This window comes from Drosophila obscura, unplaced genomic scaffold, assembly GCF_018151105.1.
Source record: "Drosophila obscura isolate BZ-5 IFL unplaced genomic scaffold, ASM1815110v1 contig_186, whole genome shotgun sequence".
Classification (NCBI taxonomy): Eukaryota; Metazoa; Arthropoda; class Insecta; order Diptera; family Drosophilidae; genus Drosophila; species Drosophila obscura.
Window position 1 is genome coordinate 868,301 of NW_024542774.1, and position 18,708 is coordinate 887,008.

At 49.4% G+C, this 18,708-nt stretch overlaps 2 protein-coding genes across 2 annotated transcripts; one reads left to right on the top strand and one right to left on the bottom strand.

Moving 5' to 3' along the window:
• Positions 1–260: 260 nt before the first annotated feature.
• Positions 261–13,776, top strand: LOC111075645. Its single transcript, XM_041593139.1, is given in 5 exon segments — positions 261–302; positions 497–595; positions 676–1,893; positions 1,895–2,944; positions 13,215–13,776. Coding segments are annotated over 5 exon segments (2,628 nt in total). The 3' UTR covers positions 13,434–13,776.
• On the bottom strand, positions 4,114–5,966 carry LOC111075648 (cytosol aminopeptidase). The gene has a single exon (XM_022369083.2). The coding sequence runs from the start codon at positions 5,787–5,789 to the stop codon at positions 4,203–4,205; it is 1,587 nt and encodes a 528-aa protein (XP_022224775.1). The 5' UTR covers positions 5,790–5,966; the 3' UTR covers positions 4,114–4,202.
• Positions 13,777–18,708: the final 4,932 nt, after the last annotated feature.

The following is an 18,708-nucleotide window of genomic DNA, read 5'->3' on the forward strand; positions in this document are numbered from 1 at the left end:
TACATAAAGCGCGAGAGGTGCAAGAGAAATGCAATTGAATTCAAACAGAGAAGACTGTGGCGAGGCAATAAGTTTAATGGCCATAAAAGCCAACAAGCCAAGCCAAGCCACGGCACAAGTTCAACCTGTTGACGTGAAAGTGGTTGCATGAATAAACAGAGACAGAGAGACAGAGAGAGAGAGAGAGAGACAGAGAGAGACAATGAGACTCCCAGCTGCAGTGGCAAGGCGCGTGCGCAACTCGTTTTATGGCGCGGGAGATGCAAGTCCCAACTGAGAATCGCTCAGAGGCCAGTTGCAGAGTCAGTTGCAGTCGCTGTGGCAGTGGCAGTGGCTGGACTGGATGGAAAGTGAAAGTGTTGACCGCCGCTGTAGGTGGGTGAGGTGGGTATCAACTGGGTGGACATATTTGGATTATTTATGTGTCGCCGATCCTTCACAGATGTTTTTTTTTTTGTTTTTCATGCTTTTTCATGGATCTTTTGTGTTTTTGCAGCTTGTGGTGCTGCTTGTGTTGGCAGCAGGCCTGAGCATGGCCAAGGCCATGGACACCTGGCAACGCCTACCCTCCCTGGCAACCTTCTCCAGCTATGAGGTAACTCCCAGCCACCCCACCGCCCACTATCTTTGCCCCCTCAAAATACTAATCGTCGTTCTATTTTGGTGATCCTGTAGGACATGCAACGCTACTTTGATCAGCGGAATCTGCGCAGCATGCGGCACATCGACAATCCCTCAGACGACAGCTACCTGGCGGCCTTCAATCAGTACAACGAGCAGCAGTCCGAGGATCGGTCCGGGCAGCTCCAGCACTCGCGCACCAAGCGGGAGGAGCGCCGGCTGCCCAGCGCACCGCGAATGCTGCGTTTCGAGATCAGCGACGCCGTCGAACCCAGTGACGAGGTGAAGCAGCTGCTGCGGCAGCACTATGCCAGGGCGCTCAAGGAGACGCCCACCACAGAGAGTGCGCCGCCAGCCATCACCACCAAAGCCACAAAGAGTCAGCGTTCCAAGCGCAAGCCACGACGCCAGCGACGCTCCATCATTGGCGAGCAGCAGCAGCAACAGCAGCCAGCTGACTTCAAGGCGCTGATGATTCCCTTCCAGGAGACCGATGCCCGCGAACCGGACCCCATTACAGCGCAGCTGATTCGAGAGGCCAGGATCCTGGATCTGCAGAGTCAGTCCACCAGGACGGAGCCATTACGCAAGTCGCAGGCGCCGCAAAAGCACGGCTTCCAGGTGCGCATACGCAAGACAAAGCGTACGAAGCGATCGGCTCCCGGTTCCTCCCCGCACATGTTCAAGTTCGAGCTGGCCGATGCCAAGGCAGCGCTGCCACAGGCCCTGGCACAACGCTCTGGAAAGCAGCTCCCGGCCACGCCCACACTCCTCACCATGGAGACCCCCAGAGCAGAGAGGAGCAACATAACCCAGAGTCAGAGCCAGAGCCAGCCGCAGAACCCCACCAAGGCCACTCCCACTTCCACTGCCCGTGTGGATGACAATGCGATCCTCAGTGGCGAGTCGACAGCGGAGACCAAGCGAATGTATGTGTACAAGGAGGCGCCACCGAGTAGCGGCCATGGGAAGAGCAAAAAGTCGTTGAGTGGACTGCCCCACGAGGTGCAGAAGGCGATCAGCCAGCTGCTGAAGGAGGGGCATGGCGGCAAGGCGTACATCAAGTATCTGCCCGCCCAGAAATCCGAGTACGAACACTACAAGATAAAGCCCCTCTCCGCGCTCTCGGGCTACGGCCTCAAGCCCAGCTCCTACATGAAGTACATCCCCGGCACAGTGCAGACCAAGCTGGTGGAGGCATCGCCACTGCCAGTGCCAGTCCCAGTGCCAGTGCCAGTCCCAGCCCCCGTCCAGGTGCACATCCAGCCCGTGCCCGGTGGTCGAGCAGCTGCGGTACATCCACTACAAGCCGCACTACGCCCAAGTCTACGCTGCCCAGCCATCGAACATTGCCCAGCACCCGATTGTGGTGCAAGAGGCGCTGCCGCAGGCTGAGGAAGTGGTTCACCATCACACATACACAGCAGAGCTGGCGCCCGCCCCTGCTCCGACCCAATCGATAGACGTGTCGATAGGGCCACAGTTTCGGCCCTCCAAGCCAGACCCCCTGCAGGAGGAGTACCATCATGCGGAGGAGAACATGCCCATCTACGGCAAGGCCCTGGAGCCGTACCAATACCAGATCCAACACGAGCCAAGTCCCTCGGCCTCGCCGCTGATCAAGATCGAGTACCACGCGCAGGCGGACAGCATCAAGGAGCACTACAAGCAGCTGCCCGAGTTCCAGCAGCTGTCGACGCTCATTGGCAAGTCGCCCGATGACCAGATCCACGGCCTCACCTACCTCCTGGCCAAGGAGATGCAGGCCAAGCTGCAGCGCCAGGGCAAGCAGCTGATGGTGGATCGTCCACAGGACAGCACGGCACCGATACTCTTCCATCCCGGCCAGGTGCAGGCGCCGGCTCCAGTGCCCACCCTCAAGACGCTGGCGGATCTGGGCGGTGGCTCCCTGGGCGTGCACCAGGGTCGACTGATTGGCATGGCCAAGACGAAGCAGTACGTGCCGATCATCGAGTCGGGCAACAACGATGTGAAGGAGCTGCTGCCCGCCGTTCCCAGCAGCGTGGCGCCCAAGCTGCCGACCCCCAGCTCCTTCATTGACTACACCCCCGGCCATGGACTGTCGCATGGGTACGAGGGCGTCCGGGATGATGAGCAGCAGCCCGTGACCACAGTGGAGCATGTGGTGCATCATCCCACGGTCACGAACTATCATCATCAGCAGCAGCAGCAGCAGCAGCAGCCGCAGCAGCATCATTACCAGGGGGGTGGGGGACTCGTGGCCACCTCGCTTCCGGCGGAGCTGGATGCGGCAAAGGGTGCGAATGGGCTGCACTTTGTGAGCAGTCAGGAGGACAAATCGGTGAGTTCTGAACATTGGATCGGTTCCGGGGCCCATTTCCGTTTTGGTTTAGGCTCGCAGATGGATCCAATGCATCGAATAAAATGAATATTTAATATTGGAAAGTGGATACGATACCATCTCCCCCCTCCCATTACGGTACACATTTCCCTTGTCGCACTCTTCCGTTGCATTAAATTAAAGCACACCTTGGGGCGTGCCACAAAAGGATTGTCGCTCTGCTCTGAAAGCAATTGGACAGCTCCATTGATTGGCATAGGCAAAAACACAATCAACATAAATAAGACTGAGCGCCTGCCCCCACACACACACACACAGACACACGACAATGCGGTGGCAGTCACAACAATGGAATGTCCCCTGCGGCATGCACCAGGGGAATGGGTTCTTGTGTGCAACTCCGTTCGAGCCATATCGTCTCGCCGGTAATGCACTTAATCGAATAATTTTCAAGTTCGACAAGCATTTTCAATGTCGTTAGCCAGGCACACGAACGAGCCAACCAACCAACCACCCACCCACCCACACTACTGCCCATCTCCGGGCCAATTCTGGCATCCGTCTGGCCTGCGCCCCCATCCAGGTAGTCGCCACAGCAGCCACTTCGTCCTTCATTACAACGGCAGACAGCAGTCGCCCCCCTGCCACTACGGTTTCCCATTGGATTGATTTCGGCTGCTGTCTGGAGCAATTGATATAGATATATAGCATCCAGATACGCTATAGATACGTACTCCATTCATGGGGCTGAAACCTCAAGCACTTGAGCTAAGGAAATGCACTTTTCCTCAGAGGCAGAACCAGCAGCAGCAGCAGCAGCAGCAGCAGATACTCCGACATGCGTCGGAATTAACATTTTTCTTTCACTGGAGAATTGAAGTTTTCTTTACCCCCGTCTGGGTGGGTTTCTTTCTGCGGCAAAGGGGGGAGTGGCGAGTGTGCATTTAATTTATCCGCATTTCAATGGCAAGCCAACCCCCGCCCCCGCCCCCGCCACAATGTGTAGTCGTGGGCAATGGGGCGTCGTCTTTGTGGCGCAGCCAGCCAAAAGGGCATGGAAAAAGTCTATCCCAAAGATAGACAGGGAAAAGCATTCACTAAGGATAGGTGGATAGGTGGGCGCATGGTTGGCATGGCATGGGAATATTATCTTAAAGTCGACTCCAAAGTCTAGTCCAAAAAATGCAATTTACTCCGAAAACTTATAGAAAACCAAACATCCGAACATTCCCCTACGACGATCGAGCGACGCGTCGCCTCACTTGAGGTCCGGGCACGCCATTTGATACAAAAACTGGACCATTGTGCGTGTGGGACGGCCCGTCATCCGCTTGGCCGTCAGGTACGGTATCAGTCCGTATTGGCTGAGCAGTCCCGTGCCCCGTGTGTCCAGGTGCACCCAGTCGGCGCAGGGCACCAGTTCGTGTAGTATCGCCGCCGAGAGGCAGGAGCAGGCGATGCCACGCCCATTGTTGCTCAGATCGTAGCCCAGTTCGTCGGTGACCTGCCGCCGATAGTACTGCCACAGGGGCAGGCGCCACATGCGATCGCCGGTGAGGGAGCCGGCACGCTGGAACTGCTTCCAGATGTAGTGGGAGTTGGAGAAGACACCGGTGGCGCCGCCGCCAAAGGCCTTCTTCACGCCCTGTTCGAGGGTGGCCACGTCCGCGACGAGACGCGGATTGTAGGTGCTCTGTCCGTAGAGCAGGGCGTCGGACATCACCACGACGCCGGCCCTGTCCAGGTCACGGATGGCCATCGACTTGCCGTTGAGCAGGCGGACAACGTCGCCGGGCTTGCAGGACATGCCCGAGGGCATATTCTCGCACAGCGGGATCACGCACGTCACATTGATGGGCAGCGAGAGGGCGGCACAGGCGCGCATCATGCCCACGCAGGCGGCCGCTCCGGACATGCAGCCGCGGTACTCGTCCATGCCCCTGCACTTACGCAGATTGATGGCTCCCGAGTTGAAGGTGAGGCCCTTGCCCACGAACAGGATTGGCTTCTCCTCGGGCGCAGCGCCGCAGTAGCTAATCTCCAGCATCACCGGTGGCTCACAGCTGCCCTTGGCGATCATCAGAAAGGCATTCAGCCGGTTCATCTCGATCCAGTCCATGGTGCGCACCTCGACGGTGATGCCGCAGGGGCACAGGGCGTCCACAGTGGCCTGGGCGAACAGGGTCGGCGTCATGCAGTTCGCTGGGGCATCGCTGAGGCGTCGGGCCAGATTCTGGGCATCCGCCTTGAAGATGCCGCGCGTCCAGCCGTCGGTGTCCGCCGAGTCGTACAGACTGAGCGTCGGTATCAGTGGCATATTCTTGGCGGCCAGATTGTCCGGGAAGCGCCAAACGGCCAGGGCAGCGCCCTCGGCCGCCTGCTCCGCATAGTCCATGCCGTCCACTGAGATGTTGCCCACGCTCTCGCCGTGCAGGGAGCGCGCCCCAATGCCCGCCGCAATGCGCACATTCTCCATGCCCTCGTCCAGCATCTCCAGCTCGTTGAAGGCAATACCCTCGACGCCCAGGCCCACCACAGCCACCGAACTGAACTCGGGATCGACGCCGTTGAAGACCTTGCCCCGGCCCAGGCGTCCGTCCAGCTTCGTCTCGCAGATCAGCTCCGCCAGCTTGCCGTTCACGCGCCCATCCACCTTCTGGCCGGTGGGCGTCAGTTTCGGGTCCTTGCTGGCATCCTCCTTCAGGTACAGCCCCAAAACGACGCCCTTCGTGTTGGCCTTGACATCGCTGCAGGTGTGGCGCACCACCGCCCGCAGCCCGCTCTTCGCGTAGAAGGCGGCCATGCTCCGCAGTGGCAATTGTTTCACCTTCTTCATTATGGACATTATTGCGAATTAGTTTCAAGGAAGGCTGCTTTTACACGAAAGATATGTCCGAAAGACTTCACGAAAGAATTTTATTTTTTTTTAAATTTTTAACGATTTTTCCGGAAAAAGAAAAATATCTGAAAAATTTAGTTTTTGTACGAGAATTTGTTCTGTTTCTTCTGAATTATAGAATACTACTGAAGGGAAAGGGGAAAAAGGTCAGCTAGCAAACTGACGTCGGACATTTCATGGCCATCATGATTATCAGTTTCGTTTGATACATTAAAGAGCTGACAGTTTGGTCGAATAAATACCCTAAGAATGGGAATAACACAGAGGAGAGTGGAGAGCGGAAAGACTGCGGAAATCTGCCCCTTTTGTGATAAACAAAAATAATGCAAAGTTCTCTGATGTTTTTGACAGAAACTTTCAGCTGGCTTACCCTCCAGTTCTCTCCTCTCCCAATTGAATTTGGTATTGCCAAGCCCCAAAATCCTGACACCATCAAAAGCTGCTGTATGACATTTTAGCGGCAGTATGCCATTTGCACTGCCAGCCCCTTCATTTTGCTGTCGCAAAATCTACTTAAAATTTGTTTTCGAGCCAAGTTTCCTTTGACGTTTTTCTCATTTCATTTTGTAGATTATTTTCTGTGCACTTCCATTCGATTTCGTGAAAAAGCTTATTACATTTTCGATTTATTGGCTATTTATTGTTTGACAGAAATGTGCATGGGGTGGGAGGTGGGAGTGGGAGGAGTGCAGCTGTGGGCATCTGTCAGCCATTTGGACTCCACTCTGCAATGCGTTAATGCACGCATGAAGCAGGACAATCCAGTAAACAAGGACTATTCCAGTAACAATCCTAACAGCAATGGAATGCCCTGCAACTTATCCTGCTCCTGCTCCTGCTCCAGCTACTGCCTACTGTTCCTGCTCCCTGTTGCTATTCCTGGTACTGATCCGTCTGGTGCTTGGTGCTGGGAAACACACACCCACACACACCCCAGACACCACACACACTCATTGTTTTACTGCCGTTTAGCATGATTTTTAATAGGCTTTTGCCTTGTCCCTGTCGTACTTGTCGTCATCCCCCGGCTGAGCCTCGTTGCTCGGTCTTGTTGTAAAACCCCAGAAACGACGCCTGATGACCGTGATGGGAGATGAGTTGGCGAGGACATGGCTGGGAAAGGCAGCCGCCTGGACATTGTCCAGCTCCTGTCCTGCCTGTCCATCTGTCCATCTGCCTGGCTGTCCATCTCTGACAGGCAAACGACACTTGTTAGGCTCAAGTTTAGGTGGAGGTTTGGACGGGTGGGGTACGGATGTGGGTGTCCGTCCTGCCAACGACATGCCGTTGCAATGCTCGTCATGGGACTTGTTTGACAGCAGCTGCTGCTCTTGCGCTCCCTGCCACTGCCACTGCCACAGGCACTGCCACTGCTGCCACTTCTGCCACTGCTGGTAACGTGTGCGAACATGGTAGGATTTTTGGGGAATTTGTCATTTCATTGTGGCCGAAATGGTTGGTAATGGTCGTCACTCACTCTCCCTCCGAAAATGGAGCTACATACGTATAAGGATGAAGGATGCTTGATGCTTCTGTCCTGTGTCCTGTGTGCTGTGGGTGTGCACTCGACTCGGGGGTTCAACATCTGCAGGTGCTTTATTTTCCGGCTCCCGGCTTCCACTCACATATTTTAATTTCATTTTTATTTCAACCCTTTTGCTGTTCGCTTATGTTTGTTTGTGTTTGTGTTTGTGTGTTGCCTTTGCCTATCCCCTTTCCACACTTTTTGTTAATGTGGGAGCACAACATATTTTTGCAAGTGTTGAAAAGAGATTGGGTCGTGGGGGGACGGGTGAAGGGTCCCTGCCTAAGCACAGATTTAAGTTTTATTTAATGGAGCTGGAGCTGGAGCTGGAGGGCGGCAGCATATGGGTCGGGTCTTGATTATTAGTTCGGTTTTGGCATTGAAAATCACTCGACAAAAAGGGTTTTCCCCCACCCCCACCCAACCTTCCCGCCCAAAAGCGAAATGTTCAACTACTTTACGACGCTGACATTGGCGGCGGCGGGAAGGGAGACTGGGGACAGCTTAAGGCTGCATCCTTGATCCCTACTGGGGCACCCAACATGTGTGGCTAATGTCCTCGAGTTCTTAAGGCCTTTGTCCTGTACGGAAAGAGTCGTGCAATTGATGGGGTCGGTCCCCGTTGCCCCTACTAAAGGTTAAAGAATATGTTATGGCACAGAAGGGATGTCGGGCGACCTCAGAAATACACTCAAAAAAATCATTTGAAGTCATGAGAAAAATGTTTACAATTTTCGGCTTTTCCATGATTTTTTTGACTATTTATCTTATGGGAAAAGAAAGCTCTGTGTGTAGTTCCAGACTGCGTCTGGATTTCTGCTGTTCTTTGAATATTTCTGCTCATTCGAGGCGTGTTCTTTTGAGTGTATTTTATTCAAATACAGAATTACCATTGCCATGGCTGACCCTCGTTGGTGTCGCTGCCTCAGCACATATCCGACCTGGGGTTGGCTTTAAATTAGCTCCACTTCATCCGTTGGACGTAATAAACCGCAGCCAGTCCGTGAATCCGCCCAACTACAGCTATCCGCTAATATTGCTCTTGGGGCGTGGCAATCCGTGGCAGAATGGATGAAAACTAAAACTGTATGCTGGGGCATGGCATTCTCCATTGCTAGTTCTATTCACATTCACATTCGCATTGCCATTCGCCCATTCCTATACCCCGATTCCCATTCCCATTGCCATTTCCAATGCTGTTGGCAACGTGCTATTGACAGTCACATTCGCATAAAAATCACGTAGTTTGACATTTTTCCTGCTGCTCTGCCATTTCGTTAGATGGATTTTTTTCCTGCTGCTGCTGCTGCTGCTGCTCCTAGTTCGCATCCTCATCCTCATCCTCGTGCTGGTGCTTCTCGAGACGGATGCGGATGGGTTTGGGCAGCAGCAGCAGCAGCTGTCACGCAATCAGCCCGAGCGCATCGCCAGGGCAAAGCCAACAAACTGATAACTCAATTTTGGTTAGAGATGCCTCCTGCTGCATGCCTCTGCGCCAGCCACACCAACACGTACCCCCTTGTTAGCCATAACTTGGATACGAAAATTGCTAACAAGCGAGCCATAAAAACTGTGGGTGGGTTGCATTTAAAATTTTCCACGCCCAGACCCGTCCCGAACCGCCCCTTCCTTTGCTTTCCTACAATTATGCTGTCGCTCTTGGACGGTGTCCCACTCTGTAAATTATACAACAATTTCGTAGTCTAATCATCAGCGTTGGGGCACCAGCTTTTCCCTCTCCGCCCCCTTGCCCCGCATAATTGTGTGGCCAAAAGTTGCACAGCGACAATTGTGTCAATGGCTGCTGCCGTGTGGCATAAACGAGCCCAGGACATTCATTTGCCTGACGAACGCTTTTGAACACGTTCGCTCCACTCATGGCCAGAGCATGGAGGAGGAGGATGGCTGTGGGTGTGCTGTGGGTGTGCCCCCACCCACACACACACACTGGCACTCATATCCAAGTGGAGCTCTGGACGCATTACATTGTAAAATTGGTTTTTGTAAATTGTTTGGACACAACATTTATTTCCATTCAAATGCGATTTGCCTCGACTCAGTGGCTGCTGCTGCTGCTGTTGCCCCACACCCACACAACCTCAAATCCAGTCCGAGCCCCAACTCAGTGCCACACTTGTTCAATTTTAAATGAGCAGCATGCAGCACTGGGGCCAGCACTGGGGCTGCACTTGCCACACTTGCCACACAGATGTGCCTGAATGTGCCTGCCCGCTTCCCAATCTACCCATCTGCCAGCCTGCCTGCCTGCTGTGTCCCTTGAGGTTTTCGGGTGTGGCACGAGGTGTTTGCAGCGCTTAAACGAATTGTGTGAATAATAAACGCACCACATTCTCCACTCAGTGCAGAGCAGCAGCAGGGGGGCCAGCAGCAGCAGCAGCAGCAGTACGCATCCTCAGTTATCCAACAAGGATTAGTGTTATGGGGTGGCATACCTGGTATCCCTGCCCTTCCGGCTGGGTGCAAGTCATGAGCTAATTGAAGGGGCTGCCCAAGTGCAAGGCTTGGATTTGCACACCCCTAAATCCCCCCCATTAACAGTTGCCTTAAAGGGAATAAACCCATTCAAAGGGTTGTCAAGTATCTCAAAGAAATACTAGGAAATCCGAGGGCCAATCTCCCGCCCAACTGATTGACAGTACAGAAAATTAAATAATAAAAATAAATCAAAAGCCAAATCTAGATTTTCTTCTGCAGCCTCAGAACCTGCGCGGTCCCAGACCCCAAACGGGGGGCTGGGTTGGCCCCAGGCACAAGCACAGGCACAAGAGACGAAAACATTTGAATGACTAAAAGATGAGGCAAAGGCGAGAGGCCGGTAATAACGCTGATTATATGCAAATTAAAGGATGCAAAAGTGCCAACGTCAAAGGCATTTCTCGTTAATGGGGCCAGTCGCAGCTCTGGCCTGTTGTTTTGCTACTCAATTGGCCGTAGCTCGTGCACGATGCGGCTGGGGATGGGGATGGGAGCATTCGCATTGAATTACCAAGAAAGTTGTTCCGCCCAATGGCAGCTTATTGCTTTTAGCCCACTGCCCAGCCTGCCACATCCCCACCCAGCCCATGACGACCAATCGCTCACTCCGAACTAAACGAACTCCGAACTAAACGAACTCACGTAGTTTTGCCTTAAATTGCATTTTGCACTCGACTCGTCGCTCGTCGCACAATTCGCTAAAAAGCCAACGACAGGAAACGTGTTAAATGCAAATATTCTAGCCACCTTCACCAGCCCCTCCCCTCCTTTGCTATCTAATTTTAACCCCACCCCAAAAGGAAGAGCTCTTTTTTCATATTTTTTTCCTTTCTGTTGACATTGACTTTTCGCATTTGGACACCTCTACATATGTATGTATATCTCTTTATATATGGCATAATAAACAAGGAATAAACAAGAATGCGCTGAGCTGGACAACGTGCCACAGCCGTTGCCACGTGCTGAAGATCTACGACAACAAGTCTCGCAGTCTCTGGCTGGTTCCACGTTTTTTTAAAAAAAAAAGAATAAATCAAAATCGCTTAGGCAACAGCAAACTAAAGAAGTCCCTGGGCAGCGTCTGGCTTTGGCACTTGATGTTTCCAGCTGCTGCGAAGATGCAGGATTTTTTATAAATACCAGTGCCGAGTGTAATTAGTCTGCAGAATCCTGCATAAGGTTCACTCATGATTTGTTCCGAATCATCAAAAAATCCAGAGCTAAGAGACACTATAATTCCCATTCTTGGCATGCTTGATCTGCGCATTCGTTGCAATAGTCTGAGTGTGTCTACCACATCCTTACCAACTAATGGACACTCGTGGACAAAGCACAAAAATTGGGCAACGTCATTGGATTTACGGCAGATGCATTTTTGTGTTCAGGGGAATGGCACGTGACTCTGATTTTGGCACTGATTTTGATTCTAATGCCGTTTCCACTTCGATGGCTTTCATATTTTTGTATGGATGGGCAAAAGTTGACCCATCGCAGGACGAGTGGGGAGTGTGAGTGTGAGGCCATCACGTCCACCCACCCACTTGTTCGGACATGTTCCATCTGCATTGTAATTATGTTCACTTTAATCAAATCAATTTGTAATGAAATTCCCCACTGCAGAGCCATGGGTGCCGCTCTGGTTTGCCCCCTTGAATTTGCATATTCCGCAGATATTCGCTTAATTTTTTATGCAGCGGAAGAGGAGTGCAGGCGGCGGCTGCTTTGCACGTTAAAATCTATTAACATTTTTGCATTCTCTTAATGAAGCTGCTGCTGCCCCCCTACCAGTCCCCCGCCGCGCCAACAATGCTGGATAGCAGAAAAATGCATATTTTCTTTTTGTATTCCATTAGGAGAATGATGAGAGAAAGGCATGGAAAAAAATGCTGGATGGCGCAAATGTTGGCAAATCGCCGGACCAGAGAATTTATTAATTATGTTTAAGCGAAGGCAAAAATGTTGGCGTGGAGTTATGCTGAGATTTATTTGAATTTAAAAGAAGAAATAATCTATGGCAAAAAAACACACAAAAAACAAATGCCAATCAAAGGAGCTCCAAGTGCTCCTATGCAATCAGGTCTATAAATCTTTCAAAAAGCTCCGACAAACTTTTGTTCTTTCCGGCGGAATTACATTTGCCCGCCACCATCAGCAAAGGAGATGCTCAGGCAAAATCTAGTCAACAATGTAACTTAATTAAACTTAATTTACAACTCATTAACATATCAAAAAGTTTGCCACGCCCCCCTATATCCACGCACACACACGCACAGTTGTAGAAATCTTTTGTAGGCCATAAAAACCACAGAAACAGCCCGAAACATGTAGCAAAAGTTACCAACAGTTGTCGCCAACACGACACAGAGGCACAGGAGAGAGACAGAGACACAGAGAGAGACAGAGACAGAGAGACAGAGACAGAGAGAGTTCTGTTCTGGCAATGAGCGGAAACGGAAACGCACACGCACTCACGAACACGTCTCGTTCGTCCACTCTCCCTCTCTCTCTCTCTCTGTCAGATTTTGTTTCCATCTTGCAGCGGGAATACTTACAATAAAAAGGCAAAACCCAAGTTGTAGGCGACAACAACAAAAAGTGTGGGGTAGGGGGGGGGGTAAATCAACGCTGCATCGCAAAGTGGCAAAAGGGGTGTGGGGCGTGGGGCGTGGGGGGAAGGCGCTAGATTTGTACAATATATTGTTGCAAATTTCATTACTGCCGCGCCTCCTGCCACGATACACAATTTACAATCACATGCATAGCAAACAGTGGCATGTGGCATGTGAGTGACATTTCTCCTCCCTACCCCCACCCCCATCACCATCCCAATTCCAATCATCATCAGGCCCCGTTCCCAATTCTGTGCTACGAAGTTGGGCATGGCAATACCCTAAATGAAGACGGAGGACGGAGCAGTGGAACTTCGAATGGCAGCTGCGGAATGGTACAGCTATGCCGATGATCTACTCATTCAAATTCGAATCTAATTGATAATCATTTTACGATTTTGTTTCATCAAAGACAAAGATCTTTCCATTTCGTCTGACTAGTTTTTTAAGTGAGGGTGTTCACAGTTCTAAACGATTGTTTGTTGTTTGTTTTCACAGCAAATGTCGCCTCGCATTGCATGGCATCTGCCAGTTGTTGCTGTTCGCTGTCTTCACTGTACATGACAGCGTGCTTAATGCATTTTGCACTGCATATTTTTCAGCATGCGCACGAAATGCTGCATGCAACTTATCGGTTTACTGAGCAATCCAATACACACAGACACACCACACACATACATACCGACTTATAACCAACTTGTTTCCCTCTCTCTCTCTCTCTCTCTCTCTCTGTTTCTGCAGCTGCAGCAGTACGCCTCGAAGTATGCCTTTGGCTATCGCATACGTGACTTCCACACCGGCAACGACTTTGGCCACAAGCAGAATCGGGATTTCCATGGCGTGACGCGCGGTCAATACCATATTCTACTGCCGGACGGACGCATCCAGAATGTGATTTACCATGCCGACGATACGGGCTTCCATGCGGACGTCAGCTTCGAGGGCGGAGCCAAGCACTGAGTCAGGATTTGGATGGAGAGCGGAGAGCGGCGAAAGGAAGAGCGGCCAAATGTGCAATCTATGTTCTAAGCTAGTTCTAGGATCATTCATTCCATTCATCCCAAAACACAGCCAGTTAAGTGAAGGCTCTCTGTCACGAGAATGAGCCTTTGACATTGACTCCCACATGATATTAGTTTTCTTGCCCCCTTTGACTATTGATTTTCGCCAATTAAGCGAAATGGTTTATTAGTCAAGACTAAGAAAGCTAATCAAGCAGATATATTACAGCCCCAGCCAATCCATTCAACCCTTCATCTTCACAATATTCAGAATATAATTTCTCAATGCGTGCCCAACCACATTCCGGACGGAACAATCTTTCTCGTTATTAAATTTAATATCAAATATTTAATATTGGTATCTCGATTGTTGGTGCAATGCTAATTTAAATGTGAATTAGTTACGTGGCTATTCGAGCAGTTCTCAAAATAATTTAAGCCCATGAATCATGTAATTTAGGTTAAGGAGAGCAATTAAATAATGAATGCAAGCCAAGCCAAGTAAACAAATGAGCTCAATCGATGTGCAATAAAATTAAATCAATAAATTAACTGAATATCACATTTCAGAATGCGTTTTATGGACGGAGCACGGATGTGTCGGGGTCTCTGACAAATTGTACAACTTTTCCACAAGGCAATGTCGGCATGTCGGATGCGAATCGATGGGACGAGGAAAACACCTTCGAAATGGCAGATGCGCTACACTCCGTTTCGCAGTATCGTATGTACATATGTATGCCGCGGGGCAGCATTGCGTTCCCATCCATAATTGAGTTTTAAGTGTTTTCGCTATTGTGCGTTTAACGCACACAACCAACCAACCAACCAACCACAGACTTCCCTCCCCAACAGACAATTATTCAAGCCTTGCCAGTGACCTTTCGCTTCCGCTTGGCCTTTTTCGGTCATTGTTTCCGACTCTGGCCGTTGATGGGAGTGGAGAGTCTTCGTCTTCGATCTGCTTGTGTTTCGACATTAATTAAAATTGTAGCAAAAATTTCTTCTTGTGATCTTCGTCCAAGCAGCCATTCATTTATCTTGATCAGCGAAGGTCAAGGTGTTGGTGTTGTTCGCTCTCAACAGCATTTTTGTATGGCTTGTATGTACTTCAAAACGCTTGTACTTTAATTAATTTGCCTGCTTGGAAAATCGATCGCAATGATTTTTTTTTATTGTTTATGCGCCATCATCATCATTATCATCAGGGGGACTGAGGCAGAAGCAGAAGCAGGCAGTGGCAGTAGATGGGGAAGCAGCAGTGGCAGTGGATGGGGCCAGTGGATGGGGCAGTGGCTGGGACTTGGGGCTGAAGCAACGTGACGTACTTGGCCCGAGACGAGTTCGATGTCATCGTAGTTATACGCAAGAAATGCAATCGCAATCACATGTGGCTTTTGCTCTTGCTCTGGCTTTGGCTATGCTACCATTTAAAGTTCAATGTTGCCAGCCAGCAATTGTAGAAACAACAAATTTTAAGATACTTCCACGAGCACTAGCACTAAAGCAGCAGCAGCAGCAACTCTTGCCGTTGTTGGCCAATTTGTTTGCCACTTTCCGACACACCGACACCGATTCCGCACCTTAACTTTTGCTTTTGCCTTTGCCATTATTCTATTTACGATTAATGCAATTGTATTTGCTCAGCAGCAGCAGCAGCAGCAGCAGCATTGTCTTTGCATTTTTGTGTTTGTCAGATACGAGTATTTCTGGTGCTTAAGGTTTTGCGGTTATTCATGACGAACCGAACTCATGCAGAGCTCATTAACTAATTTTTAGTGCCAAACACAGTGAGCGGCGCAAGTCTATGACCTGCTGTAAACATTTTATAGTTCATAAAAATAGAAATAAATAATAATAAAAAAAAAGGGAAATATATGGAAAACATTTATTGGCTCTTCGAGGTGTTAAATACTTCATTCAGCGAAACTATTGAATAATTTATAAATATCTCACAAAATGTATGATAAACATATGCCTTGAGGGAGTGCTAACATTTATTTATGCATGTATGTGCAGGTACTTCTGTTGGCCACAGTACCCCCCGCAGATAGGGGCAAAAACAATTTAGAACATGATCTTTTTGGTTTCTAATTTTTGGATGATTTAATTGTTTTGACATTCAGCAGGCAGGAAAATGATTTCTTACGTTCATATACGAACTCCTTCTATAGACCCAGACTCTGGCAATGGCTCTGGCTCTGGCTGGGGCCTGTCTTGCCAATTTGGCGACTCTCTCAGCGTGATTGACATTAATTGCCAACGCGACCAGGCCAAGAGATGCACACGTCGCTCACATCGCTGCACACTTCTGCAATTCATGTGGCATTCTTTTTTTTCCACCCCCCTGATAATTAAGCAATTCGCGAGTTAATTAAAAACAGAAGCCAGCGTTAAAGAATGCACTGTTTTGACAAGATTTATGAAGGCCTGGCCCCAAACCCCAAAAAACCCTATGAATTCTGTGAGCCAAGCCATGAGAACCAAGTGCATTATAATTATGGTATTATATATAAATCAGCGCATTAGTCGTGGCAAAAAAAAAAAGAACAGAAGAAGAATAATCATAGAAGGAAAATTATATTCCAAGCCCCAAAAAACTCACAGACCAAGCCCATTCTTGGTGCTGGCATGTGAAGCCCCGCAGAGTGTTGGAGAGCAGAGAGGAGAGTGGGGAGCATCGAATTCGACTAAGTAGAAGTTTTTGGCGACGATAATAAAATCCCATTTAAGTTTGACGATAAGTTTTGACCATTAGTCGGCTGCCAGAGCGAGGGCCTCTCTGTCACTGGGAGTTAAATGCCTTGGATTTTCTTTTTACTTTTTCGGCTAGATACTCGATTTTTTTTCGCCACTTTTATTTTTTTGAAGGAGCAGCAAGTTATGAGCCAACTTTGGTGGGCCCACATTCCAATTGATAAGCAATGAGCGACGCTTTTGGACGGGGTCGTGGGCGTGGCTAATGTCTTGCCAAAACTTGGCTAAAGGTTGTCGTCGACTGTTTTTGATAAATGTGATCACAAAGTGGGCGGGGCGGGGCGGTGTGGGGGTAGGAGGCGCACTGTCAGAGGCAATTATAGCGGATAATAATGGGGAATAAAATAGATGAGGGAAACTCTGCGTTAGATGGGAATTTACTAAAAACTTTGATTAGAAGTTTTCGAAAGAAGAAAAAGTCTACAGGGGATTGTAGAATTTTTTAATGCAGTCAGAAACAGTATTCCCAGATATATTCACACGATACGGTCTTAAGTTATCGTTCTCGCATTTAGATCCCTCTCATTGGTTCCACAAACACAAATCCCCTGGGTTAACTCTTTAAGCAGCCCGCTACGGAGACCCCCCACTGCGTGTCTTATTCAGATATCCTTTGCCCTCGCTTAACTTGTTAGCCGTCTGCTGGCAGTTCTGACTGACAGCGAGTCGCTGGGACACTGAATCCGCACTAGCATCTGTGTGCCACAGCGTGAGTGGTGCACTGGTAAACACGTAAACAACGTCAACGCAGGTTACGGCTCAATCGCTCAGGGTCCTGGCTGAGATTTCTGCGTGGCTCGGCTAAATAAAAATTAACAAGGATAAATGATGTGAAGCGATGGCAGACAATGGGGGTAATTGTCTAGCGGCAACCGGAGATTCCATTCTCCTCCGTCTCCTGCCCCCCGGCAGCTCTTCTCTGCTTTGCATGCTCTGGCTAAATTGATTAAATGGGAAATTGGAATATGCAAATGCAGCGAGTGCAGCCCTGAAACATACACACACACACGCACGACACTCTGATGCGACTCGGCATGGGCGTGGTCGAGGGTCGGGGGTGCTGTGTGCTGAAAATGTGATTTATGTTGGGTGCAAAGTTTTTTCCACAACTTTTCTCTGGCTGCTGTCCCTGTTTTTTCCTTTTTTTTTTTGCAATTTGGGTGCAATGAACGGAAGTGCAGCGACTCAAGACGCCAAGGCTATCATCGCTCGCTCTGACAATGGGTGGGAAGGAGCAAACAAAGTTTTCGGGAAGGTGCGAAACGGAGTAAAAATTCGCTTAATTTGTCTAAAGAAAAGCCAAGCGCATGGAAATTTCCATTAAGAAAAATGGTGGCAAGTGTGGCAAGTGACAGGGAAAGCTCAAGTTTAGTTGCAGGATTGCCGGGGCTACAGGGAGCGGAATACAAAAAACTTATCATAGCCCCTATCAGAAAAAAAAATGAGAGCAATCAACAGAAAACATAAAATAAAAAGAAAGAAAAATAAAAAAAAAATATCAAATCAAATCTGCAGCGAGATAATGAGAGCAATCAAATGGAGTGAAAAATTTCCTGTGAATTTTCTAGCTGCAAAAAACTGTAAAAATAATACATAAAAAACTTTTCCACGGCAACCATTAAAGGAGCTGGCTGAAAAAGAAAGATATGATCTTGGCGAAATACCAAGCGAATCGAACGACATTTGATTCCCCTTCACCGAAGATCAACTAGAAGCGAAGAAGTCCGAGACATTTGGTCTATAAATAGCAAATGCTAAAAATCTGCAAGACTCCGCACCTCGCCGAAAAAAATGCAAATCACTCGACGCGTCTGGCGTCCAGAAAGCGCCAACGCCAACGCCAGTGCCAGCGCCAAACCGCCGACCACTTCCCACCAGATTGAGACTAGAGGCAGAGGCAGAGGCAGGGGCAGAGGGTGGCAGCAACTGAAACATCGGAGGCAGCAACAACAGCAACATCAGCCACTGTTGCTGGTGGCAATAAAACGCGGCAATTACATAGTTCGACTATTCTATCTAATTCACTCATTTTTAGCTCGGAAAGAGGTGCGGCCGCCCATCTTCGTGGAATGTCTGTTGGTTCTACAGCAACAGCAACGACAACAGCAACAGCAACATTCAACATTCAACAGGTGATTCGCCTGAAATGTTGCACGAAATGCGCTAAACAAATTCGATGGAAAAAAAACCATTTTAAATGCTTCTGAGTCTGTTCTTTTAAATGTTAATTTTTTTTCATCTTTGTTTCTTTGATTTTGTGTCTGCAACAATTCAATAAGCACAGCAGCAGCGGCAGCAGCAGCAGCTTTAAAATGTCAACAGCTAAGGGGAAAAAATGTTGCTGGCATGAAAATGAATTCTGAATAGATTCTGCTTCCGTTTTAGCTAGAGGCGGCTCTCTCGAGTGGCCATTTGATGAATTAAGCGGCAAACGTTGCCAAAGTTTATTACTCAAGACTTTTTTGACAAATGATTGA